At 40.7% G+C, this 25,241-nt stretch overlaps 2 protein-coding genes across 2 annotated transcripts; both read right to left on the bottom strand.

Moving 5' to 3' along the window:
• Nucleotides 1–530: 530 nt before the first annotated feature.
• Gng11 (G protein subunit gamma 11) lies at nt 531–5,971 on the bottom strand. The gene is made up of 2 exons (NM_022396.2): nt 5,567–5,971; nt 531–1,928 (listed from the first exon to the last, which is right to left on the bottom strand). Exons 1-2 carry the CDS (start codon nt 5,660–5,662, stop codon nt 1,803–1,805), a joined length of 222 nt encoding a protein of 73 aa, NP_071791.1. The 5' UTR covers nt 5,663–5,971; the 3' UTR covers nt 531–1,802.
• A 13,750-nt stretch (nt 5,972–19,721) lies between these two features.
• On the bottom strand, nt 19,722–22,707 carry Gngt1 (G protein subunit gamma transducin 1). The gene is made up of 3 exons (NM_001135777.1): nt 22,575–22,707; nt 22,377–22,479; nt 19,722–19,984 (listed from the first exon to the last, which is right to left on the bottom strand). Exons 2-3 carry the CDS (start codon nt 22,470–22,472, stop codon nt 19,856–19,858), a joined length of 225 nt encoding a protein of 74 aa, NP_001129249.1. The 5' UTR covers nt 22,473–22,479; nt 22,575–22,707; the 3' UTR covers nt 19,722–19,855.
• Nucleotides 22,708–25,241: the final 2,534 nt, after the last annotated feature.

The raw sequence follows: 25,241 nt of genomic DNA, 5'->3' as shown, positions 1-25,241 counted from the left end.
TGGTTGTGTAGTATGAGTAAATAGAATACTTTTTCTTCCTTATGCAAAACATAAAATGTGATAGACAATTAGGAAGAAATGACCCGCTTATTAGAATAAAACTTTATAAGCACCAAGACACAACAATCACATGGCACATTAAATGTTAAGTGTTCAAAAGCAAAAACAGACCTGAATTATCAGTTGTTCCGTGGTGCTTGGAAGAAACATGGCCTGAGTACTCTTCAACCCACCCCATAGTAGATGGTGCTCTGAACTAAAATTATCCCTTGGTTCCAGTAGCCCCAACTGATGTCGTCATTTGGAAAATGGCAGGAAACTGTCCCTGTGTTAAGTCTTATATAATTACTTTTTCAAAAGCCTGAGTATCCTGTTCTCTTGTTGACAGGGGGAAAAACCAGACTTCCCAAGTGAGAAGGCTGACAGACTCCAGGAAGCTGTTGAAGGCATGGGCTCTCTGACTTGGCTGGGAAAGAAAACCTGCAAACTTAACCCAGAGAACAGATAAGCTTTTCACTCTAGGAGAAATATAGTCTTTGGATACCACATTTAATGCCATAGAGCATGTTAGTAACTAGACATAGTTGAACCAGAACCTATTTGTAAAGATTTTATTTCACTTTCATTCCAAATCTCTAACAATCCCAAAACAAGAGACGGGGGAAATGAGAAAAGTTTTTTCCAGAGGAAGAAATGTCTCTTTCATTGCTGTCTTAGTCACAGGTGCCTTCATAATGACCTCAGCATGAATTGTACTTAAAACTACAGAAGCTCAACTTGCCATAGAAAGTGGGGCCATTGATTGGAAGGAGGGGCTTGTAATGGACAGCAGCAATAGAGGAGGAAAAGAAGACATGGTGAGCTTTCACAATGACAGGAAAACATCCAATTGATCTTTTTAAATTAGTCAAAATTCACTGTATCTTTTGGAGAAGATAAAAGATGAAGGAGGGGAAAAGGGAAAAGGAGGAAGAGGAGGAAGAGGAGGAAGAGGAGGAAGAGGAGGAAGAGGTGGAAGACATTCAAACATCTACCCAGAGGCCACAGAACTAAAGAGGAACCATCCCCAGACCTGGAGAGAACAAGGAATGTAGATCTGGGTCAGCAAAAGAACTAGCCCTGGCAGCCAGCATTCTTGGATGAGGGTTCTTTTTCCCATTCACATACTTGTCCCATTTCCCAAGGACACTGCTGCAGGGATATTTTGAACTGAATCATCGCAAACCAGGGATGTGCTAATGTCGACTTGGTTTGGCAAAGTTCCTGACTCACCACCTGACTCCTGTTAATGTCATTAGGAATCCTACCCGCTGGGTTCTCTAATAGTTAAATCTAACACATTCCAGAAGTCAGACTTTGGCATTGTAAACACATGAGTAAGGGAGAGCTGTGTTGCAAACCACGTCATTTATATTCCTAATCTTATGACATAAACCCCAAACACTGGACAGGTTATAGAAGGAAACTCAAGAGTTAATGAATAAAAGGTGCTATCTTAGGTCACTACCATTGATTTTTTTTTCAAGGTAAAACTTTATTGGAGACAGCAAGCAGTATATTGAAAGGGAGAGCCAGGCCTTCATCCCATAACTGCACTCAGGTGCTCTCCTCTGAGAGAGGGTGTGTGGGTGAGAAGCAGGTTTGTTCTATGCACAAAGTGCTTGGAGAGTGCTTATATGACAGTCTTTTTCTCGATTTCATTTTTTCCTCAATTCTTCACACACACTTTGGCTTCATTTGGGGGAAAAATTAAACAAAAGAACAATCTGACCCAACTGAAAACAATTTCCCTCCAGAGTTCCTTAGGAAATGACACAGCTGCCCTTTTCTTTGAAGGGATTCTTGTCTTCTGGAATTCCCTTTACCAGAGGATCCTCTCCAGAACGTTCTTCAATGTAGTTCTTTATTTCCTCAGAACATTTAGACACCTGGAGTATAGGGAGAGGAGATCAGAAGAAACAAATTATGTCAAGGAAATTGAACTTCACCACTGATTGTTTTGTTTGTTTGTTTGCTTTTGCTTTTTTGGGAGGGGGGTTGGGGTGAGGTTCACATAGTCTCACAAACCATACTTTAAAAAAATATTTTCCTAGTCTAAATCATTATTTTATTCTATTTATATATGCCATACAATCTATGAGAGAAATATTGTTCAAGTAACAAATGATTGAAAATCATTGTATTAATAGTTCCCCATGAAATTTTCTATTCATACTCATTCCATGATTTCCTTACTCTCTAAAATGCAAATACAACGGATCTGCTGTGTTCAAATTCTCTGGATAAAGGGCAGCCATTAGGCAGTCCCTGCGGACTGTGCAGGGTTGTGTTGTACCACATGACTCACTGAAGTGAGTAGGTCACGTCATACTCCAGAACTCCATGGAGTCAGAGTCATATGCAGAGCAGTGGCAGGGAAAGGCTGACAAAGGATGTTAGGTTTGTCTATCCACCTCACTCCAAGTCTTGGCTCAAAACTCCTCTGATGAATCAGCCAATTATTGTATTAAAGGCTTTCCTAGAGGCTTAGTGGGACAATCTGAGACTACAGAGTTTAGGGAGTCAACTTAAACTTTTCTTCTCATGGGACGGGATTGAAGAGTCTCTTTAAAATTCTATCCTTAGAGACAAGTTGCAGATTTAAATCTTTTTTTTTTAAAAGAGAATAAACTGGAAATGAAAAGCAAGGCTGAGTGTGTCCAAAGTGTCTGTTTTGCAAGTACTATGTTGAAAGTAAAAGTGAGAGATTTATGAAAAGCGGCCTTTGAGTGAATCTCTCTAAACATGTATACATATGTATCTCGAAAGATGCATCACTATTTATAAACAAGTGCAGCTACCACAGTGCTAACACATTTTTGCATAATTATGAAACACCAACGAGCAATTAAAAAGCGACACTCAAAAATAAACAGAAGTGGGAATCCCGTTGTTTCATTATTTCCTCCCCAAACCCTAAAGCTCTGGTTGCATGGCCGTGTGTAGAACGGACCCAAAATTTAAAAGCGGGTCGAACAGTTACAGGAATTAAAATGTGATAAGTTCTGTCTTTGCAAGAATCTAATGCTGGGAGTCACAGTTTGTATGTTCTAAGGGAGTGCTCAGTGCTGGTAAGGGAGTGTAAAGATTCAGAGTCTGTGGTTCGAGTGAAACACCTGAGTACGATCCGGGTCCCCACTCTTCTTGCAAAGGCTCTTTCGCTGGGGTTCTGAAAATATCCATAATCTCGAAAAGTGGGTAATTGCTCCTTCTAGGATCGAGAGAGTACATCTGACCAATAATTAATTAGCTGCAGCCAGATGTAACCTGTGTATCTGGGTTTGGCCTGAGCAGAGCACATAGCCCAGGTGTCAACCAAGGATTGAAAGGCTGATCTGGAAGATGCTGGGGAAAGACAACTGAAGTACCTGCCTTAAGGGTCCTCTGTGGCTGTAAGTGAGGACCTGGCTTCTTCTCTGGGACAAAGGGGTTTTGTGTCTTTCAAGTGAGGGGTTGAGTGTAATCCAAGCACCACAGTGCTTGCCCAGCATCAATATAATCCTCTATACTGAAAATAAAACATTTGGGAACTGGAAGGAGTTCCACAATCCTCTTCGTGTCTAGGAAGAACCACTCTAAATACTTCTGTCTTCCTAGCAGACACCTAGAATTTTCTGAAATGAGAGACCTGTGATGTAGGGTGTACCCTAGGCCTGCAGTGACTGACTGGGGAAAACTGTAAAAAAAGATGCTTGAGTTTTACGTTGACACACCCAGGATGCTGCCTGATGTCAACTTTGGAACTTGTCCTTTCCTCTAGCCTGTGAATTCGACACAATGATGTAAGACCTTCCAGCTTTGCAAAGGTTAAGCATTATTTAAGCACACACTATACACCATGCTGTTTCATGTGCAATCCCTCTGGCTGACCCTGTCCAAACTGAGGGCTTTGTCATCAGCCAAGACAGCCCCCTCCAAGAAATAACATGATCTGTTAGTCCTATCAACTGGCTTATTCCTCTAATCACATGATTTCTTAAAGTGACAGGAAAAATATGATATCCCACTGTAAAATCTTGGAAGAGTGTGAATTTGTATGAAGCAGGGAGCTGCATTTGAGGGGGTAAATGCGTAAAACTGTAAAACTCAACAACTTCCAGCATCTCCCAGTAACCACTGAGGAGTATTAAGGCTTATCGTGAATGTGTTTGGAGCCTGTTTATATCATCTGCTTCATTTCTGTTCATTTTTTTTGCAAATATTAAAGTGTGAACAGAAGGTAAAAATCAAAGAGCCTGAGGTGTGACTCAGAGGTGACCACATACACAGTGCCTGAAGTTTGAACCCTAGTAACCCCAAACTATTACAAACAACATCAGCCCATAAAAAAAGGCTGGAAGAAGCTGAGGAGGAGGACGACCTCATAGGAAGACCAGCGGTCTCAACTAACAGGGACCCCTGAGATCTCTCAGACACTGAGTCACCAACCAGGCAGCAAGCACTAGTTGGTAGAGCCCCAGCCCCACCCCCACTGGACACATCTACAGCAGAGGACTACCTGGTCTGGCCTTAGTGAGAGAAGATGCCCCTAACCCTGGAGAGACTTGAAGCCCCAGGAAGTGGCAAGTCCTGGCATGGGGTGGGGGGATGTGGATCTGGGAGAGGGCAGACTGACCAGGACCATAAAAACGTAAAAGTAATAATAATAAAAGAAACAACGTCAGTTCAAATTTTCTTGCTCCGGGGGAAAAGAATACTTTTCTTCAAAGTGAACAAACTATCCAAAAGCCTTTTTCTAAACTACGGATTTCTTGACAGAGAGGGAAAAGAAGTTTAATGTAATAAAGGCCCCTGCCACCAGACAAAAATTGAAGTAGAAATTCCAAGTTATCCATGGAATTTCAGTGAAGACTCCTGAGTGTTTTTTTCTTGACTGGCCAAGGTGGCCTGGAACTCTTGACCCTCCTGCCTCCACCTCCTAAGTGACTGAGAATTATAGGCATGTACCACCACATCCAGCATGTAGCTAGTTGTTTAGTTAGTTAGTTAGTTAGTTAGTTTAGTTTGCAGCCATATGCCGTGCAGTATAAACAAAATTACGTGTTTATAAGTAAATACAGAAAGCACGATATTAATCATTTCACACACTTACAAGACAAATTGGAAATTGCACACAATTGGTAAATAACGGAAACTCAGGCAGCTTGCTCTCAAGACCCAGTGGAATCAGGGTCTTCACAAAATCAAAGCTAAAGTTGGGGGATTTTGAAACGTGGCTTTAGAAAATTTGTCATCCACGATCCTCTGCAGGATGGAAGGTAGCTGCCCGTTTTGGGATTTGTTTGTCTCCCCTGTTTGGGACTGTGTCTTGATGACATTTGGCTTTATATATAAATCCCTTCTTAGTTCCTGGTTCTTCTCACCTTTTGCAATTTCCCCATATTATTTAGCAGCTGCCAGCCTCCTTAAAGCCCCCTTAAAGAGAAGCTTCCAGAAGAAGAGACACCCCCTCCCCCATAGTTTATTCTGGTAATCCTGACCTTGGCTCATTTCTGAGAGGGGATTCTGGAATAGGCAGCCAGCTTACCTGTTGTCTCTGCAACTTCACTTCTTTGCGAAGTTGCTCAACCTCCATCTTCAGTTTTTCCTTTTCCGGCAGATCCTCAATGTGAAGGGCGGGCATCTTTGCCCCAGAGCTGGGCCCAGAAGTCACTTGTGCAAGGCAGCCACTGGAAGCGCCTAGAACTGGGACGCTTCCCCAAATACCGGCGGGCCGAGGCTACCCGCCCTCCGTGCGCAGGACGTGACTGGCTCGAACCGCAGCTCTCAGCTCCCCGGGGGCTCAGCTTCCTGCCCAAGCCTGCTCCCGATGGCCTTTCCCAGACTCCAAGCAACCTCAGGGCGGCTTCTCCAGGCTCTACCAGCCCTTTAGCCTGGCAGCTTGCAGAGGGTTAAGTTTGAGACATCTTCCTGGCTGCTCCTGGAAGGCTGCAGACCCTGCAGAACCAGGTCACAGATCTGGGCAGGACTGGCTCAGGACCCTTGCCACGCCCAGGGGAGTTGCTGCTGGGCTGGAGACAAAAGTTTTACTTTTGTTCCTTTAGTGTGTGTGTGTGTGTGTGTGTGTGTCCATGTCCAACTTACATCCGGGTTTTGTTTAAAGCCAGGAAAAGGACACTCACTACTCAGCAGGAAATAACTAATGGTCCTTCACCTCTCCAAGTTTTAAAAATACACAGCATGTAACTTTTCCATATGCGTAGTGGGAAAGTGGATATTTGGGGGAAAAGAGAGAGTAACATGGAACCTAGCTAGGTTTCAGAAGCATACACTAGAATTGTGTTGACACATTCCATATGGCTTCCTAAAAGCTCAAAAAGGCCTTTCACAAAAATATGTTTAGAGGAAAGAAGCGGTTTGAGATGCGGGTGTTTCCTGTCGTTAAATGACCATCTGAATTCTCAATAATAGAATTTCACTTTTGGGGAAGGAAGATGCTGTGTAACTCTGGGAGGATAAGAGGACACCACGAGAAGTCTAACCAAGGCTCAAAACCCCCTCCAGAGTTTCTACCACCCCTTCAAGGCTTGGGAATAACCCTCTACAGGAAGGGGAAAAGGGCAGTTTTCTTGCTTTTAAAGTTTTGAATTCCTGGCGGACTTCCTTTTCTGGATGTCAGCAGCAGAGTCACTTAGGAGAGTTTTTCCTACATTCTGGAAAGCGTGGTTCACAAAGTGCAGCCTTGGACAGCCAGGAAAGTGTCTACTGGGAAATATTTAAGCAGGCAAGGTCAACCTTTCACTAGTTCCCTCGGTCATAGTGCTCAAAGACGAGAAGTAAAGTACAATGTATATGAAGGAAACCTGCCCTTGCTGTACATCACGTCCCTTTTTTCCCAGAGACAACCTCCCAACTAATTTGAATGAAGAGTGGAGCCCTTAACTGAATCAGGATACCCGACCTCAGACACCCGTTATTGTTTAGTGAGCACGAACTTTGCACAGTTTCTCACTAGGCTCTGCTGACCATACTCGCTGAATATATTAACATGAAAAGGACAATGTGCTATTTAATGAGTGCTGCTTGGTACTCCTTCCAACTCTCCCCAAAGCCAGCAGAGTGAAAGTCACTGCAAGTTTTCTAATTTTAAAATTATGAGTCAGGGAAGGGAGTGAGATGCTGAGGTATGTGGTGCCTCTACGACGACCTAAACACGTTCAATCTTTTTCACAAAGGAAATATTTAGACGCCCAACTTTCTGTATTTGAATTACCAGAATCTTGCAGGTTTAGAGTTGGACTATCTGGCCAAGTTTGGCTTGTTAGTGAATTGTCAAAACAAACTCATGTCTGTCTGAAGAGCCCAGTCCTTGTTTTAAACCCCCTATTTCTTAACTTGAAAAGGTTGGCTAAAAATAGCTTAAGGAAAGCTAGTGAAAGTAACTTAGATGAACGTGGGCTAAAGAAAATAAATCCTATACCAAAATTAGGTAAGTTGGGGTTGGGGATTTAGCTCAGTGGTAGAGCGCTTGCCTAGCAAGCACAAGGCCCTGGGTTCGGTCCCCAGCTCCGAAAAAAAAAAATTAGGTAAGTTGGAGAAGAAAATAAAAGTACGTATGTCTGCATTAAATGATAGACTATTTTGGCTGGTAAATCTCTTCTTTGTTAATCAGCTAGTTTCGTGCAGGGATACATGTTTATAAATCCGTATTGGTTCGTGAGCATTTTCCTCAGTATATGAGACTTCAGTTTTATGTATTCATCTATATTTTTGCTTTCGTTCTCAGAAAATTCACAGCATACCTTTCTGAATGAGGTAATCTAAAATGTGAAAATGTTTCATCGTTAATTTGGTTTTGAGTGGTAAAATGATGATGTAACTTTAAAAATATTGGAGGGACCTGTAGACATCTAACTTTAAGTCCTGAGTTCACCTTCCAGAGATGAGTTACAGTAAGGAGACTTCTTAAGTATCCTTATGGGGAGGCTCCATCACCAATATTCCAAAGGAGTGCCATTGGTTTTAGCTCTTTCCTTCCTGTCACTGTTACTGCCATTGTTCTGAGGACTCAGTGTTTCATACATGCTAAGTATGTAACATTTAAAAAGTTATATTTTGTTAAAAAACAATTAAGTGTGTACTGGCTGATTCAACTGTGGTTACAACTTTACACTTGCATTACTCCATGAAAAGGTTATTTAGAGAGTAGTATGAGTGTGATATTAAGTCATACCATAAGGAAACTACAGTTGTAGACAGAATAAATTTCCCTTAAGCATCTCACAGCCTTCTGGCCAAAATCTATAGCAATCTGGTTAATAAATAAAAAAAATGGTAGGGAGATGAGGACTTAAATTCAGATCCCTAATAAGCATGTAAGACCAGAGTAGTGGAGCTTGTTATTAATCTATAGTGGGTTGTAACAGATAAAAGTGGATTCCTGGAGCTTCCTGGCTAACTAACTACTCAGTCTTGCAAGATGAGAAGTTCTGTGTTCAGTTTAAGAATGCATCCCAAGCCCCCAGAGACTAAACCACCAACCAAAGAGTATATCATTTGGATCCATGGTTCCAAATACTTATGTAGCAGAGGATGGCCTTATCTGACATTAGAGGGAGGGGAGGCCCTTGGTCTTGTGGAGGCTTGGTGCCCCAGCATTGGGGGATGCTAGATTGGTGAGCAAGAGTGCATGAGTGGTGGAAGAAGACCCTCATAGAGGCAAAGGGGAGGGGGGAGAGGGGATAGGATGTGGGGGTATGGAGGGGTAACTGGGAGGGGGGTATCATTTGAAATATAAACGAATAAAATAATCTTTAAGAAGGAAAAAATCTATCGCAAAAACGTGAGGTGTACATACGTTTGTGCAGTAACGGTGCCAGAGTTGTGGGAGGGACCACTTGTACTGAAGGCTGGCTCCGCACGAGGAAATTTGTGCTAGGTAGTACAAATCTGTATGAACAAAACTCATGTGGTGGTTGTTGGAGAGGTCATAGTCTTTGAGGGTAACTTAATAATATTACTTAGCTAAACTGGTATACAGTCAAACAGCCTTCCAAGAAAAGTTTCTATTCGTAGACAAGTGCTACTCTCAGTCTGGACCAGATGATCCACTTTCTGGCGAAGGCCAGTGAATGCAGAGAGTCATGGCTGCTAAAGAACTTGAAAGCAAGTGAAGCATGACTGCTAAGTCCTAAGAAAGACATCTATGCTGTCCTCCCAGGGGCTCAGGAAATGTGGAGGATGTGGTGCCAAAGGAGTGTGAGATGGGGGGGATGGGAGCTACTATTTTAGTTGTCTCCCCACTGGAAATCCCTCTACACTTCAGCTCACCAGTCCATTTCCATACTCGAGGGCTGACAGATGGCCCTGATTAAAGTCACTGGGTCACAAAAGGAAACAATAAGACTCAGGTGTGAAAAGGGACCTGGGAGCTGAGTGTCGATCACATGAGAACAAAACAAGTTAGTGTGTGGAGAAAGTAATCAGAGTGTCCTACATACATGTGCAAAGCTATCAAAGACTATCTCAACAGAATAACAAAATACAGTTAAAACTAATAGTAGTAGATACCTGGTGTTGATGTCTGGTCTCCATATACACATATAAACAAACATACACTATACACACACACACACACACACTAATACACACAGCCACTCACACACTCACAGATAGAAAAGCAACCATTTGCACTTTTAAACTGTAAAAAAAGAGAAAAAAAAGAAAAAACATGATCATGAAATTAAATTTTCAAAATTTTCCATTTTCTTCAAAATTATCTTCCAAATGTATCAAGTTTACTGCTAAAAATCATATGAAGGAAGTTTTATAAACATACCAAAAGAAGTTATGTTGCAGTTTAAAAAATGATAACTTGAATTCTCGGAACAGTGTTCTGACCTTATGTTATCATGTGTGTAAAAAAAATATAAAAAATAAAAACACATTCTTTTTCTGCTTTTCTTTGGTAGGAAAAAATAAATTAGGTCACATTCAAAAATCTGGCTTCTGAAATCATAAAAATAAATGGTAATAGGACAAGTTATTAAAATGACCGTTTCTTTAAGAAAGATATTTCAGCACATATTTGTTTTACTCTGGATTCATTTGATATTTATTGGTGTCTGATTTAAAAAAAAAAAAGCAATCCCAGGACAACTTCTAGAACTGTATGCTCATTAAAGGTTAACCCTTTCCATGAGTTTTCTGTTTTAGACAGAGGTGCCTTCAAGTCACAGAATTAAACACCTCCACAGCGATTAACAACTAACTATACCAACCAGTTTCCTTCCCCTACATTGTTCTATAAGACTTTATGACCATATCACAAAGGATAATTCTGTTTGGTAAAGTTAGCCAGTTTTCACGTATTATGACTCTCTTCTGGAACTGATGGAACTTGAGATCAGAATTTTCAAAAAGTTGACTAAAATCAACTCAATGCAAATAAAACTAGGGCCGTTTTCTCCTCCCCTTTTTGCTACTCTTCCTGCTCTTCATCCCTCTTCCTTCTCTTCCTTCTCATCTTCTCTGCCTTTCGCTACATCATGAACTCAGCTACATGTTTGCACCTCAAAGCCTACGTGATTCAAAGGATAGACTCCGTAATTCCTCATTCTACTAACACGACACTAGGCTTGGTTGGAGATTCACGTAGTGAAGCGTTTTAGGAGACTTCTGTTGTTCTTTGTTTTTGGCTGTGCTTTTGACTGTATTAGCCAGTTCTCCAGTTCTCCAAGTGACCTCTGGCCCTGAAATGAAAACTTTTAAAGAAAACAGAGTCACTGCCAGCTGCAGCTGTGGTGTCTGGGGGGAACAGTCGCAGCTTCATTTCCTTCTTCCTGGATATCTTTCTCTGCCATTCTCTCCTTTGAATTCTTTCTTACTGAGAATCCGTCAACATGTATTTTTAATCAAGAACAAACTTAGCCTAGTGCCGTAAGAATTCTGCCTTGTCCAATATAAACATTTGACAGGTACGTGGTTTCCTGATCTTAGGTGTACTAAAGATTAATGAAATCAGTATAATTCTAGTGACAATTTGTATTAGGTTCGGCTGTTTCAAACTTTAGGCTTCGGGGAATTATGATATAGCATTAAAATGAAGACTCTATGGTGCAAAGTAAAGTAATACTAAATGATTTCAAGGGTATATAAATATAATCTTGAGGGAGTAAAAGGAATTGTGTCAGAAAAGACAGCTTTCAGAGGGCTGAAGAGACATTCATTTCAGTGGAGTGGAGAGACATTTCAGATGAGGAGATCAACATGGTCAAATTTCAATGGGAAAATCAGGGCATCCTGAAAGTTACTCTTATCTGTATAGGAACTCTATAGGGATTACAGCAGTCCATTTGGTTAAGCCTCCTGTGTGACTATTTCTGAGCTAAGAGATTAAAAAAACTCAAATAAAGATCACCCCTACTTCATTGTATACATTTCAAAAGGACATTTTGGAGCGTTGGATTTGCTTGCCCAAGATTCTCAGTACAGGGAAGAGCTGAGGTTTTAACTTTGAACTATCGTACTTCAGCATCTGCATCAAGTTGTAGGATAAAAACTACAGAATAAACAATAACTTGCAGGTGCGAAACCCCTAAAGACAAACTTCTGTCCAATAAATAATTACACGTAATAGTACAATGGCTGGTGATGTTGCTGTGGAGGAACAGAGAGTGGGGAAGGTGGATGGAAATGCTGGGGTTGGTGGGATGCAGGGCTTCTGCACTTCTAAATAGGAGAAGAGAAGTAATTTCTCCACAAGAAAAATGGATGAGAATGCATAATTTAGCCTGGAGTCTTTATGACACAGGTTTCTCAAATGAAGACATGCAGAAGAGTATGTAGTAGTCCTCTGTCCATGATCCTGAGCCCTGACCTCAGACTTCTGCCCTGTACCCTAAGTCTATTGTTTGCCTGCTTGGGAGAAAAGGGGTTGGATAGAGTATTTCCTATGATCTAGTGGGAGAGCACTGAACTGAGCTTCAGACTGTCTGCCAGAACCAAAAATAGTTCACAGTTTGCTTTCTGTCTCCAAAAGGATGGCCATCAATTTGTCTTGCAGTATTCTGATGACCAAAGCATTCAAATATCACTGTCCATGAGAGGTATCAATAAGGAAACATTGGTAATAAAATGCTTTGTTTGGGAACGGAGTGGAAAGAGTTATAATTGATAACACTTTGAATGTTTTTTTCTAGTTCTCTCAGTTCATGATAGTTCATAGCTATTAGTTACTGGGTCTCACAGTTATTGTGTCAGATAATATACGCTGAGTGGTTTGGCTATATCCTCAACCAGGATTATCTTCATCTTCATGGAGAAGAAACTGTGCTTAGGAAGGAGGATGAAACAACCAAAGTCTGTCAAGCAGGAGAGCGACAAAGGCAGACTTCTTGTCTCCAAACCCTGTGCTCATAACCTGTTGGGTTGCTGGTTAAATTTACTGTGTTCTGTGACTGCAGACTGAACTTTGAATCCAGTTGGCACTCTGGGAAAAAGTCACATCATTAGTGACAGGATGAACAGGGTAAGGATATATATGAGGCTATGTTAACAACAGTCCTATTCACCAATGGAAGGAGAAGCCCTTAGTCCTACCAAGGCTGGACCCTCCCCATTGTAGGGGAATGTTGGGGGCAAGAAGGGGGTGGTTGGGGAGGGGAACACCCTTATAGAAGAAGGGGAGGGGTTGAAATAGGGGGCTTATGTTCAGGAAACTGGGAAATGGAATAACATTTGAAATGTAAATAAAAAATATCCAATTAAAAATTAATTTTAAAATTAAAAAATATTAATTAAAAAATAAATTTAAAAAAATTTTTTAAAAATGTTTTCAAAAACAATAGCTGTATTGATTGGGGTAAGGGGAAAAAGAAAGAACCAGTAACGTTTCAAGAATTTATATATATGCTTCTGTGCTCAAGCTCTGCCTAGTGCGGAAGATAGATTCATTCTGGCTGCCTTCAGATCAAGCTTGGCTCTTCCAGTCCCATGTCTGCCTGCATGCTGCCATGCTTCCTGCCACGATGACGATGGACTGAACCTCTGAAACTGCTTTCGCCTGATTCTCGAAAGTTGAAGCTCGAGACCGGATAAACAGTTCTCTGCACCCAAATCCCGTGGGAGGGAGAGCTAAACCCTCAGAGAGGCAGACACGCCTGGGAAACCAGAAGAGACTGCACTCTGCATACACATCTCAGACGCCAGAGGAAAACACCAAACGCCATCTGGAACCCTGGTGCATGGAGGCTCCCGGAAAGGGCGGAACAGATCTTCCTGGTTGCTGCTGCCACGGAGAGCTCTTGGGCAGCACCCCGCAAGCAAACTTGAGCCTCGGGACCACAGGTAAGACCAACTTTTCTGCTGCAAGTGACCTGTCTGGTGAACTCAAGACACAGGCCCACAGGAACAGCTGAAGACCTGTAGAGAGGGAAAACTACACGCCCGAAAGCAGAACACTCTGTTGCCATAACAGGCTGAAAGAAAACAGGAAAACAGGTCTACAGCACTCCTGACACACAGGCTTATAGGGCAGTCTAGCCACTGCCAGAAATAGCAGAACAAAGTAACACTAGAGATAATCTGATGGCGAGAGGCAAGCACACGAATCCAAACAACAGAAACCAAGACTACATGGCACCATCGGAGCCCAATTCTCCCACCAAAACAAACATGGAACATCCAAACACACCAGAAAAGCAAGATCTAGTTTCAAAATCATATTTGATCATGATGCTGGAGGACTTCAAGAAAGACGTGAAGAACTCCCTTAGAGAACAAGTAGAAGCCTACAGAGAGGAATCACAAAAATGCCTGAAAGAATTCCAGGAAAACATAAATAAACAAGTAGAAGCCCATAGAGAGGAGTCACAAAAATCCCTGAAAGAATTCCAGGAAATCATAAATAAACAAGTAGAAGCCCATAGAGAGGAGTCACAAAAATCCCTGAAAGAATTCCAGGAAAACACAATCAAACAGTTGAAGGAATTAAAAATGGAAATAGAAGAAATAAAGAAAGAACACATGGAAACAACCCTGGATATAGAAAACCAAAAGAAGAGACAAGGAGCTGTAGATACAAGCTTCACCAACAGAATACAGGAGATGGAAGAGAGAATCTCAGGAGCAGAAGATTCCATAGAAATCATTGACTCAACTGTCAAAGATAATGTAAAGCGGAAAAAGCTACTGGTCCAAAACATACAGGAAATCCAGGACTCAATGAGAAGATCAAGCCTAAGGATAATAGGTATAGAAGAGAGTGAAGACTCCCAGCTCAAAGGACCAGTAAATATGGTCAACAAAATCATAGAAGAAAACTTCCCTAACCTAAGAAAAGAGATACCCATAGGCATACAAGAAGCCTACAGAACTCCAAATAGATTGGACCAGAAAAGAAACACCACCGGTCACATAATAGTCAAAACACCAAACGCACAAAATAAAGAAAGAATATTAAAAGCAGTAAGGGAAAAAGGTCGAGTAACATATAAAGGCAGACCTATCAGAATCACACCAGACTTTTCGCCAGAAACTATGAAGGCCAGAAGATCCAGGACAGATGTCATACAGACCCTAAGAGAACACAAATGCCAGCCCAGGTTACTGTATCCTGCAAAACTCTCAATTAACATAGATGGAGAAACCAAGATATTCCATGACAAAAACAAATTTACACAATATCTTTCTACAAATCCAGCACTACAAAGGATAATAAATGGTAAAGCCCAACATAAGGAGTCAAGCTATACCCTAGAAGAAGCAAGAAACTAATCGTCTTGGCAACAAAATAAAGAGAAGAAAAGCACACAAACATAACCTCACATCCAAATATGAATACGAGAGGAAGAAATAATCACTATTCCTTAATATCTCTCAACATCAATGGCCTCAACTCCCCAATAAAGAGACATAGATTAACAAACTGGATACGCAACGAGGACCCTGCATTCTGCTGCCTACAGGAAACACACCTCAGAGACAAAGACAGACACTACCTCAGAGTGAAAGGCTGGAAAACAACTTTCCAAGCAAATGGTCAGAAGAAGCAAGCTGGAGTTGCCATTCTAATATCAGAAAAAATCAATTTTCAAATAAAAGTCATCAAAAAAGATAAGGAAGGACACTTCATATTCATCAAAGGAAAAATCCACCAAGATGAACTCTCAATCCTAAATATCTATGCCCCAAATACAAGGGCACCTACATACGTAAAAGAAACCTTACTAAAGCTCAAAACACACATTGCACCTCATACAATAATAGTAGGAGATTTCAACACCCCACTCTCATCAATGGACAGATCATGGAAACAGAAATTAAACAGAGACATAGACAGACTAAGAGAAGACATGAGACAAATGGACTTAACGGATATTTATACAACATTCTATCCTAAAGCAAAAGGATATACCTTCTTCTCAGCTACTCATGGTACTTTCTCCAAAATTGACCATATAATTGGTCAAAAAACAGGCCTCAACAGGTACAGAAAGATAGAAATAATCCCATGCGTGCTATCAGACCACCACGGCCTAAAACTGGTCTTCAATAACAATAAGGGAAGAATGCCCACATATACGTGGAAATTGAACAATGCTCTACTCAATGATAACCTGGTCAAGGAAGAAATAAAGAAAGAAATTAAAGACTTTTTAGAATTTAATGAAAATGAAGGTACAACATACCCAAAATTATGGGACACAATGAAAGCTGTGCTAAGAGGAAAATTCATAGCGCTGAGTGCCTACAGAAAGAAACAGGAAAGAGCATATGTCAGCAGCTTGACAGCACACCTAAAAGCTCTAGAACAAAAAGAGGCAAATACACCCAGGAGGAGTAGAAGGCAGGAAATAATCAAACTCAGAGCTGAAATTAACCAAGTAGAAACAAAAAGGACCATAGAAAGAATCAACAGAACCAAAAGTTGGTTCTTTGAGAAAATCCACAAGATAGATAAACCCTTAGCCAGACTAACAAGAGGACACAGAGAGTGTGTCCAAATTAACAAAATCAGAAATGAAAAGGGAGACATAACTACAGATTCAGAGGAAATTCAAAAAATCATCAGATCTTACTATAAAAGCCTATATTCAACAAAAATTGAAAATCTACAGGAAATGGACAATTTCCTAGACAGATACCAGGTACCGAAGTTAAATCAGGAACAGATAAACCAGTTAAACAACCCCATAACTCCTAAGGAAATAGAAGCAGTCATTAAAGGTCTTCCAACCAAAAAGAGCCCAGGTCCAGACGGGTTTAGTGCAGAATTCTATCAGACATTCATAGAAGACCTCATACCAATATTATCCAAACTATTCCACAAAATTGAAACAGATGGAGCACTACCGAATTCCTTCTATGAAGCCACAATTACTCTTATACCTAAATCACACAAAGACACAACAAAGAAAGAGAACTTCAGACCAATTTCCCTTATGAATATCGACGCAAAAATACTCAATAAAATTCTGGCAAACCGAATCCAAGAGCACATCAAAACAATCATCCACCATGATCAAGTAGGCTCCATCCCAGGCATGTAGGGATGGTTTAATATACGGAAAACCATTAACGTGATCCATTATATAAACAAACTGAAAGAACAAAACCACATGATCATTTCATTAGATGCTGAGAAAGCATTTGACAAAATTCAACACCCCTTCATGATAAAAGTCCTGGAAAGAATAGGAATTCAAGGCCCATACCTAAACATAGTGAAAGCCATATACAGCAAACCAGTTGCTAACATTAAACTAAATGGAGAGAAACTTGAAGCAATCCCACTAAAATCAGGGACTAGACAAGGCTGCCCACTCTCTCCCTACTTATTCAATATAGTTCTTGAAGTTCTAGCCAGAGCAATCAGACAACAAAAGGAGGTCAAGGGGATACAGATCGGAAAAGAAGAAGTCAAAAAATCACTATTTGCAGATGATATGATAGTATATTTAAGTGATCCCAAAAGTTCCACCAGAGAACTACTAAAGCTGATAAACAACTTCAGCAAATGGCTGGGTATAACATTAACTCAAATAAATCAGTAGCCTTCCTCTACACAAAAGAGAAACAAGCCGAGAAAGAAATTAGGGAAACGACACCCTTCATAATAGACCCAAATAATATAAAGTACCTCGGTGTGACTTTAACCAAGCAAGTAAAAGATTTGTACAATAAGAACTATAAGACACTGAAGAAAGAAATTGAAGAAGACCTTAGAAGATGGAAAGATCTCCCATGCTCATGGATTGGCAGGATCAATATAGTAAAAATGGCCATTTTACCAAAAGCGATCTACAGATTCAATGCAATCCCCATCAAAATACCAATCCAATTCTTCAAAGAGTTAGACAGAACAATTTGCAAATTCATCTGGAATAACAAAAAACCCAGGATAGCTAAAACTATCCTCAACAATAAAAGGACTTCAGGGGGAATCACTATCACTTGAACTCAAGCAGTATTACAGAGCAATATTGATAAAAACTGCATGGTATTGGTACAGAGACAGACAGATAGACCAATGGAATAGAATTGAAGACCCAGAAATGAACCCACACACCTATGGTCACTTGATTTTTGACAAAGGAGCCAAAACCATCAAATGGAAAAAAGATAGCATTTTCAGCAAATGGTGCTGGTTCAACTGGAGGTCAATATGTAGAAGAATGCAGATCGATCCATGCTTATCACCCTGTACAAAGCTTAAGTCCAAGTGGATCAAGGACCTCCACATCAAACCAGACACACTCAAACTAATAGAAGAAAAACTAGGGAAGCATCTGGAACACATGGGCACTGGAAAAAATTTCCTGAACAAAACACCAATGGCTTATGCTCTAAGATCAAGAATCGACAAATGGGATCTCATAAAACTGCAAAGCTTCTGTAAGGCAAAGGACACTGTGGTTAGGACAAAACGGCAACCAACAGATTGGGAAAAGATCTTTACCAATCCTACAACAGATAGAGGCCTTATATCCAAAATATACAAAGAACTCAAGAAGTTAGACCGCAGGGAGACAAATAACCCTATTAAAAATGGGGTTCAGAGCTAAACAAAGAATTCACAGCTGAGGAATGCCGAATGGCTGAGAAACACCTAAAGAAATGTTCAACATCTTTAGTCATAAGGGAAATGCAAATCAAAACAACCCTGAGATTTCACCTCACACCAGTGAGAATGGCTAAGATCAAAAACTCAGGTGACAGCAGATGCTGGCGAGGATGCGGAGAAAGAGGAACACTCCTCCATTGTTGGTGGGATTGCAGACTGGTACAACCATTCTGGAAATGAGTCTGGAGGTTCCTCAGAAAATTGGACATTAAACTGCCTGAGGATCCAGCTATACCTCTTTTGGGCATATACCCAAAAGATGCCCCAACATATAAAAAAGACACGTGCTCCACTATGTTCATCGCAGCCTTATTTATAATAGCCAGAAAATGGAAAGAACCCAGATTCCCTTCAACAGAGGAATGGATACAGAAAATGTGGTACATCTACACAATGGAATATTACTCAGCTATCAAAAACAACGGCTTTATGAAATTCGTAGGCAAATGGTTGGAACTGGAAAATATCATTCTGAGTGAGCTAACCCAATCACAGAAAGACATACATGGTATGCACTCATTGATAAGTGGCTATTAGCCCAAATGCTTGAATTACCCTAGATGCCTAGAACAAATGAAACTCAAGACGGATGATCAAAATGTGAATGTTTCACGCCTTCTTTAAAAGGGGAACAAGAATACCCTTGGCAAGGAATAGAGAGGCAAAGATTAAAACAGAGCCTGAAGGAACACCCATTCACAGCCTGCCCCACATGTGGCCCATACATATACAGCCACCCAATTAGACAAGATGGATGAAGCAAAGAAGTGCAGACTGACAGGAGCCGGATGTAGATCGCTCCTGAGAGACACAGCCAGAATACAGCAAATACAGAGGTGAATGTCAGCAGCAAACCAATGAACTGAGACTAGAACCCCCGTTGAAGGAATCAGAGAAAGAACTGGGAGAGCTTGAAGGGGCTCGAGACCCCATATGTACAACAATGCCAAGCAACCAGAGCTTCCAGGGACTAAGCCACTACCTAAAGACTATACACGGACTGACCCTGGACTCTGACCTCATAGGTAGCAATGAATATCTTAGTAAGAGCACCAGTGGGAGGGGAAGCCCTGGGTCCTGCTAAGACTGAACCCCCAGTGAACTAGACTGTTGGGGGGAGGGCGGCAATGGGGGGAGGGTTGGGAGGGGAACACCCATAAGGAAGGGGAGGGGGAAGGGGGGAGGAGGATTTTTGCCCGGAAACCGGGAAAGGGAATAACACTCGAAGTGTATATAAGAAATACTCAAGTTAATAAAAAAAAGAATTTATATATATATATGTTATATATATATGTAGTTATATAGTTTTATATATATATATGTAGTTATATATATATATAGTTTTATATATATATATAATTTTCTACCGAAATAGATCATCCATGTATGGAAACAGTAGAATGCCTACTCCTGTAAGCTAGTGAAATGTTGAGAATAAAATATGTTTAACTATAAAAGTTCTAGGAGAGTATCATTAATATTGAAAGGAAAATGAAGAAATATAAAACCACCCAGGCAATCAGAATACACTGTTTCTAAAGCAGGGCTCATCAGTATTATTATTCAATATTATTATTTGTTAAACCTTAGGCGAAATACTTCATGAAAAAACTGAGTATACATATTATTGCATCTTCATTTTTATTAAAACTTGAAGTTTATCAATTTAAACAACATATACAAGTTTAATTTTATAGAACAGTTTGCATTATCATTAAAATTCTAACTATTCTAAGAAATCTGCACCCCTGCCTAGGAAATCACACAGCCTCCCTTGAGCTCCTTGAAGGGATTTTTGTCCTCTGGAATCCCCTTCACTAGAGGGTCTTCTCTAGATCTTTCTTCAATATAATCTCTTACTTCTTCACAACATTTGGAAACCTTAAAAGAAAGGAGACAGAGGTAACTCATTTGTTTTACAACAGAGGTCTGCAGATGATAGAAATGTATTTACTACAATACATTTCTAGGTTGCAACTTTTTAAAGATGATTCCCTCTGCTCCTGCCAGTGCACGTGTATTTTTCAGGGTAGGAAAAAATAATCATTCCCACACCTCCCTTCTAGATGTTTCTGGAGGAGAGAAAGCTGACCTTGAGCTAACCATTTCTAGTGGGCTCTTCCTCTGGCTTTGTCAAAGAAACACAAGTCGGGGAATTCTCCAAAGTAAGTCTCCCTTCTCTTCCTAAACATTTAGTGTAAAGATGGATGAGAGTGAAGAGTTGCTAAATTCCTGGCACATTCTCAGAGTCAGGTTCTCAGAAGTGCAAACACACAGTTTTAAATTCAACCACAGCAACTGCTCATAACTGCGTGGCACGTGATCCAAGCGGTCACTGACTTTGGCTATTTTGTTTAGTATAACGCGGGCAACAGAGCCTGTGCTCAATTGATGCTTAACGAGGGAATGTGTGCTGGAATGGGCACTCATTTGGTTTATAAAATTGCTCCTCATTCACTAATAGTTTCATAATTGTGATTTAGAAAACAGGCAGGCTTCAGTGCTGTATCTCTATAGGTAATACGCACATGTATGTATTCAAAAGAGTCCAAGTTATCCATGGCTTTTACCCTCAATTCATTTTATACTCAATCAATGCTTTTTTTATGACAGTAACATAGATCTGAATTGTTGACAGTGCAGTGACCAATTTGTAAGTCATGTAAACAGTGGCCTTTTTCAGTAAAATTGTGTACCACATACACATAAATGTTCATTTGTATACGTGCGTAAATATATGTGTGCACTCTAGATTCTATATTTGGAAATAGTCCCAGTCTAGTGACACTAGGAGATGAAGCCTTTGACAGTTGCTCGCACCCTGAGGGTCAGCTCATTATCAGCATTAGCGCCGAGGAGGAAGGGTCACCAGAGCAGCTGCTCCTCATCCCTTTTACCCTGTAGGGACACACTGAGGAGACACTACCTGGGAATGAAAGCACAGGCCCTGGACTTGGATAAGCACAGTTCCAGAACGTAGAGAATAACATCAAAATGATTCACCACTTCTGCAAAGGCATGCGGTCTGTTCTAACCTCTTATAGCAGCATGAATAGACTAGAGCAACAGATGTGTGTGAATATACAGCAAAAAAAAAATCTGTATTGGAGGTGGTGGCAGAAGAAAAGGAATAAAAAAAAAGCAGTAGTGGGAAGACAACACAGCACAGAGAAGACAGTGAGGTTTACAAACTAACATTGTTATTTAAACTTGCAAAATCGAGACTCTTCTGAATAGTTGGAGAGGTGGTGTATGTCATGTTTTCCCCCAAATAAAAACTCCAAGGTAATGAATAAACCTGAAAATATTCACATTGCTGACCAAAGGACACCCAGGAGCTCGTTGATGTGATAAGGATTTTGGCCTGTGTGTTCTATTGTGCTGATTGCCTATTTGAGTTTATCTTTATTCCAAATCTGGTTTTTGTCTCTGTGGAAGGAGTATCACGAGAGTTGGGGGAAGTTATAAAATAAAACTAAAATCTTAAATGTGTTTGCTTAGTAGTAAGGTCTGAGCAATGCATGGCAAGCAGATAGACTCTTTTCACTCTTTCCTCATAAGGATGCATAGATAGACATATTCCTAAAATGAAGAGAGAGTACCTAACACAAATCTACACTTCTTGAGATTCAGTCACTGTTGCGGGAAAGATGTCCATTCCCTTTTCCTTTCTATTCCATTTAATGCAGAGACCCCAGGTCACTATTCTCAAGAGCTAACAGATGTTTTTAGGAGAAACCAGTGAGGTTTTGGGGCTGAAATCATCTTTATTTGCACAGGAAGACTAGAATGTAATTATTTGTGACTGACCAGAGCAAGGCTGGGGAGATTGAGGCTGTACTTTTAAATACATGGACGACGTCAAATATTGTACAAAATGAAGAATAATCAACTTATGGGAACAAAACCAAAATATCTCAATGCCTTGTTTCATTTGAGTGCTTAGGTAAAACCCTATCTCTGTTTCAATTTTTCCCCTATTATCTTCTTGGTCTTTCTGTAAAGGTGTAAGACATTCCTCAGCTCAGTAGTCGTACCAAAGCAGGCCAAGAGCCACACTTGGACTGGGAAAACTAGCTTTCTAACCCTCGGGTTTAGAATCTAACTCTTGAAATAAATTTAATTATTACCTTTCTTCAGCACTGATTCTGTTTTCCACTAAGAATTTACTTTTAGATACATTGATCTGTTCCAGCATACGCTAACGGAATTGGGAGGTGTGGGTATTTGCCACGCTGTCTTTTCCGGTGAATTGGAGAGGTCACTCACTCACCATCACTCTTTCCAGGGTCACTTCCTTCTTGAGCTGGTCCACCTCCATCTTCAACTTGTCCTTTTCTGTCAGGTCCTCGATGTTGATCACCGGCATCTTTTGTCTGTGATAAAGATAGACTATAAGCATACACACATGAACTGCTGTACCAAACACACACACACACACACGAAGCCCATCCCTCTGCTCTGTACTTACCAGGGAAGCTGCTTTTGGGTTTTCTTTCAAATTGCCTGTGATAACCAACTCCTCAAGAACAAACTCTCCGAACACTGCTCATTCCACACGCCAGGCTTAGGATTTTAAAGCTTCTTCATAATCTTCCCTAATGTGATTAAACTAAGCATTTCTCTTCCCACACCTGCCAGGAGATTTGAAGGGAGAGAACCATTTAGTCAGCTTGCAATATAAAGTAGTAATGCCCCTTCCTTTCTTCTGGCCTTTTGCAGTCTGAACTTCTCGGTTTTCAACTCTCTAGTCAAAACCATCTGCCAAGGAATCAATGCCATTTAGTTCAGTCAGAGGTTATTTGGAGGACTGCCCATTAATCCTCAAATTGCTGGAGTCTTTAATCTGGTATTAAAAGAGAACTATTTATAAAGAGTACCATTATAAATACATCATAGAGAATGGACTGAAATCTGAACGGATGAAGTTGAATATAGTAAATAAACTTCAGAAATAAGCTATTATACAATTTAGAAATGTCATTCAACAAAACCTAGGATTCTTTTTGTCTTTATTAACTTGGGTATTTCTTATTTACATTTCAATTGTTATTCCCTTTCCCGGTTTCCCAGCCAACATCCCCCTAACCCCTCCCCCTCCCCTTCTCTATGGGTGTTCCCTTCCCCATCCTCCCCCCATTACCACCCTCCCTGCAACAATCACATTCACTGGGGGTTCAGTCTTAGCAGGACCCAGGGCTTCCCCTTCCACTGGTGCTCTTACTAGGATATTCAATGCTACCTATGAGGTCAGAGTCCAGGGTCAGTCCATGTATAGTCTTTAGGTAGTGGCTTAGTCCCTGGAAGCTCTGGTTGCTTGGCATTGTTGTATATATGGGGTCTCGAGCCCCTTCAAGCTCTTCCGGTTCTTTCTCTGATTCCTTCAACGGGGGTCCTATTCTCAGTTCAGTGGTTTGCTGCTGGCATTCGCCTCTGTATTTGCTGTATTCTGGCTGTGTCTCTCAGGAGCGATCTACATCTGGCTCCTGTCGGTCTGCACTTCTTTGCTTCATCCATCTTGTCTAATTGGGTGGCTGTATATGTATGGGCCACATGTGGGGCAGGCTCTGAATGGGTGTTCCTTCAGTCTCTGTTCTAAACTTTGCCTCCCTATTCCCTCCCAAGAATACTTATGATTTATAGGTAACTGCCGCGGTGCATTGAACAAGAGTGTTGAGCAGCTATGACTTGTTCAAGGGAGCATATTGATTCTGATCTGCCAATGTAACTTTTGTGAGAAGAATGGCTTCTTCTAGCAATCTTCCTCTTGTTTAGAATCATGGATAATGGAGAAGAAGGTTTGGTAGATGTTGGTATGCCTGAAATCACTTGACAGGTATATTGTCATACTCAAATGACATTGTGTCTGTCCTCTGCTTCTCTCCTTTTCTGCTCTGTATCTGTAACTTAATTTTCATATGAAAATCTTATGACATGTGGGCTCTTCAGATCACACGCTATTTCAGGCGATATAACATTGTACACATACAGGAAAACATTCTGCTAAGCAATACCGTGACAACCACTGCTTATTTATGTGTTGTTTTCATTTCCAAAACATTGGGGGAAAAACTGTATGCCTCCTAGTCTTAAGAAGTCCTGTGCTTCCCAAGAAAAAGGTAATATATGTGATTTTTTTTATAAAAATTCTGCATATGCAGTACAGACCAAGAATGGAGCAACCAACCCTTTTACCCATGGATTTTGCTTTTGCCACTCTGCTCTTTAGGAAAAGATGCGACAATACAGAGACAGTTCTGTCGGACGTCTAGCAAGTGGAATTCCAGTTTCTGTTTTATTCTCATCTTCCCTCTCACTCCTCTCATAGTGCCCATAAAACTTCACACATGTTCCTATGACTTCTTACTCTTTGACGCTACCATCTGCACAATTTCTCCACGCTGGCTTTGGAAACACAGTGTGTTTGAGAAACATTTTGGTGTGCAGTGTTACCACAGCTGACTGTTAAGGCTTATATACAATAGACTGCCCTTTAGGAAGGTTAGCTACAAAGAGAATTTTGACTTAAGTGGATCTGCGATAGAGCCACCAATTGATTTTTTTTCTGCTCCAGAAAATTCTAGTGAATTACCAAAAGCAAGGGACCATCCTCTGGTACTTTACATGAAACGTAGATGATGGTAGAATAAATCTTTATAAATCGTTAACCATGCATCTCCAGTTTCTCAGACTGTACTTTCTTATGTGGCATTATCTGATGGAGAGCTCTTTACACCCTCTTAAATATATCATGTGCATATAATGTGGCTCCCTTCAGACTATGTATATGTTGCTGGAGATCTACCTAGATCTCCTTTCCTAGGGTGAGTTATTCATCCACCAATCCCTGCGGTTATTGAACTTTATGGATAGAGCTTTGTCCCAAGTTGGTTGTTGACTGAAGAACACACTTTGCCTGGACATGGCTGGAAGGTTTATTCTTATCCAGGCCTGGAGGATATAGCAGGTAACTTGCCAGTGTGGTGCCATAACAATACAACTTTCTTTTCTTGGCTGAATCTTGGTTGGAACTGAAAAATTTCCAGAGCTCCAGAAATTTCAAGATGAGGCTAAACTTTTTTACTTCCTTTTTACTAACACTTCCTGCCCATCTTATTTTCCTAACTCAATTAGAGGT

This window comes from Rattus norvegicus, chromosome 4 (genome assembly GCF_036323735.1).
Source record: "Rattus norvegicus strain BN/NHsdMcwi chromosome 4, GRCr8, whole genome shotgun sequence".
In the NCBI taxonomy this organism is placed as follows: Eukaryota; Metazoa; Chordata; class Mammalia; order Rodentia; family Muridae; genus Rattus; species Rattus norvegicus.
This window is presented reverse-complemented; position numbering and strand designations above follow the sequence as displayed.

Excerpts from the sequence above, each read along its gene's own strand:
- Gng11 (NM_022396.2), bottom strand. The coding sequence starts at position 5,662 with ATGCCCGCCCTTCACATTGAGGATCTGCCGGAAAAGGAAAAACTGAAG. Across the intron at positions 1,929-5,566 it reads TGAAGTTGCAGAGACAACAG|GTGTCTAAATGTTCTGAGGA; the intron begins GTAAGCTGGCTG and ends CCTATACTCCAG.
- Gngt1 (NM_001135777.1), bottom strand. The coding sequence starts at position 22,472 with ATGCCGGTGATCAACATCGAGGACCTGACAGAAAAGGACAAGTTGAAG. Across the intron at positions 19,985-22,376 it reads TGACCCTGGAAAGAGTGATG|GTTTCCAAATGTTGTGAAGA; the intron begins GTGAGTGAGTGA and ends CTTTCTTTTAAG.